Here is a 2,206-nt window from a genome sequence, read left to right as displayed (position 1 = left end):
CAAGCCTGGGAGGTGGGGGCTGGCCACTCCTGACCCCACTGGGGCCACTCACCTGACAGGAGCGGAACTGACTGACGAGCAGTGTGCACCGCTGCGGGTCCTTCCGGCCGTCCAGGCTGTCCAGCTCAGCCGCCACCTGGTTCAGCTCCTCGTCGGCGTAGTAGAACTGGGCAAGCAGCTGTGGGTCTGACCTCTGCAAGCGAGACAGGGAGGTCACGGGGAGGGGACAAGGTGGTCTAGCCCACCCCACAGGCATCATCGCCCCTTAAGGCCCTGCCCCCAGTGGCCCCTGCTGAGCCTGCCCTGTGTCCATCCCTCAATCTCTTCCATAGGCCACACCCTTCTGTGGGCCAAACCCCCACAGGTACCTCTCTCTAGGGGGGCTAGGTACCTCCAGTTCCACCCCATCTGCAAATCCAGCCCCACTAAATGCCCCTCCCCAAGCCCTGCCCCACCAATCCCACTGGGCCCTCTCTCCCAGGCTGCACCCCTTATGCGCCTACAGAACTTCCCCACAGATCCGCCAAGGTCCCTGCTCCTCTGGCCCCACCCTCCAACAGCCTGGCCCCCCCATAGGAGGGGCTGGCCCTCCATCATCCCCCAACCCTCCAGAGGGCCCCACCCACCACACATCCTCCCCCCACCAGCCCACCTGCATACCCCATAGGTCAAGACCAACGAAGGCCCACCCCCTCTGCAGGCCACTCTCCACTGGTCCTGGCTCTAGATAATCTTTCCACTCAGACCCACCTGAAGCAAACCCCACTGTGAAGTGTGTCCGCCTGCCTTGCCTGAGGGAGGACTCTGCTGTCTGCTTCCTTGACCATGGACCCAGCAGCCCGTGCAAGTTAAAGGACTTCTAGTATATTAACTGTTCCACAAAAATGAGTTGAACTGATTTTGGTGCTGTGTGCACCAATTAGCTGTTATATTCCTTCTCATTGTATAAAGCTATCTATCCTCATATACATATGTAATCATAAGTGTCCTGGTTTTGTTTCTCTAGAGAACCCTGCCTAACACCCTACATCTGCCATAACTGGCTTTACAATGCTCTCTGTTAGCAAGGGTATTCACATCCCTCGACTGTGGTCATCGGGAATCAATGGAGGCTTAATCCATGTGGGGCTCCTGCAAATGGTTTTGGGGCACCACTGTCATCTATAACCTTCTGCAAACCAGGTGCTCACAATTTGAGCTCTGATACCATTCCATTCTTTGAATTTGGATTTTATTGTTTCTAATCCTTGGATCACACAGGCTGGTGGACTTCTTCCATGTGGGTTTAGTTGACACCCCACTTGGATGGCTGCTTGTTTTAAGACAAGCCTTTGAGACTACAGACACTATTCCTCCTGATGGCGGGACACCATCTGGTTTCTTCACCGCACTTGGCTATAGGACACATATCTTCAGTGATCTCTTCATGAGGGCGAGCATCAGGCAGGGCCATGTCCTAAGAACTAACTGTTCTTAGATAAGGCCTAGAATTGGGTCCAACTCCAAAATTTATTCATTTTTCTATAGTTTATATATGTCTCTGGTTTCCTTTAGAGATATGATTACTATTTTATGATATAGAACATTATAAATCATAGCCCCCTGCCCCTGGGACATAAGGAAATTCTATTAATAACTCAAAGCCAAACTTCCTGTAGAGTAGATGTGGACTCACAGAAACCCTACAGGACAGAGTGGAACTGTCTCTATGGGTTTTCAAGACTGTAACTCTTTGCAGAATAAAAGGCCTCATCTTTCTTCCAAAGAGGGCCTGGTGGTCTCAAACTGCTGACCTTGAGGTTAGCAGCCCAAAGCCTAACCACTATGCTACCAGGGCTCCTAATTCTATTGATAGTGTCATTAATTAAGACAATTGTATAAAATAAGATCCAACTCTTGAATCTCTCTCTATTCTCTCTCTAAGGATCAGGTCCTGGTTGTATTGATGTTCTATAGTTTGTTCAATAGAACATCGACTTATTTTGTTTCCCCTTTTCTTGTAGTTTGCTCCCCTATCAAACCTGTAGTCTCCATCCACTCTGACATTCTGCTTCTTCCCATTATGTGGGCTTGGGCCAGGGCTGTTGCCAAGGTTACTGGGGGTCTTTTTTAAAAAATCATTTTATTAGGGGCTCATACAACTCTTATCACAATCCATACATACATCAATTGTGTAAAGCACATTTGTACATTCATTGCCCTCATC

At 49.7% G+C, this 2,206-nt stretch overlaps 1 protein-coding gene across 1 annotated transcript in view; it reads right to left on the bottom strand.

The window, feature by feature from the left end:
• ZFYVE28 (zinc finger FYVE-type containing 28) overlaps positions 1–2,206 on the bottom strand; it is a 105,245-nt gene that overhangs the window by 65,138 nt on the left and 37,901 nt on the right. The window contains exon 2 of the mRNA XM_045289469.1: positions 53–193. Coding sequence (XP_045145404.1) covers positions 53–193 — 141 coding nt within the window. The remainder of the gene's footprint in view (positions 1–52; positions 194–2,206) is intronic.

This window comes from Echinops telfairi, unplaced genomic scaffold, assembly GCF_000313985.2.
Source record: "Echinops telfairi isolate 266 unplaced genomic scaffold, ASM31398v2 ScPeMD7_28;HRSCAF=97, whole genome shotgun sequence".
NCBI lineage: Eukaryota > Metazoa > Chordata > Mammalia > Afrosoricida > Tenrecidae > Echinops > Echinops telfairi.
This window is presented reverse-complemented; position numbering and strand designations above follow the sequence as displayed.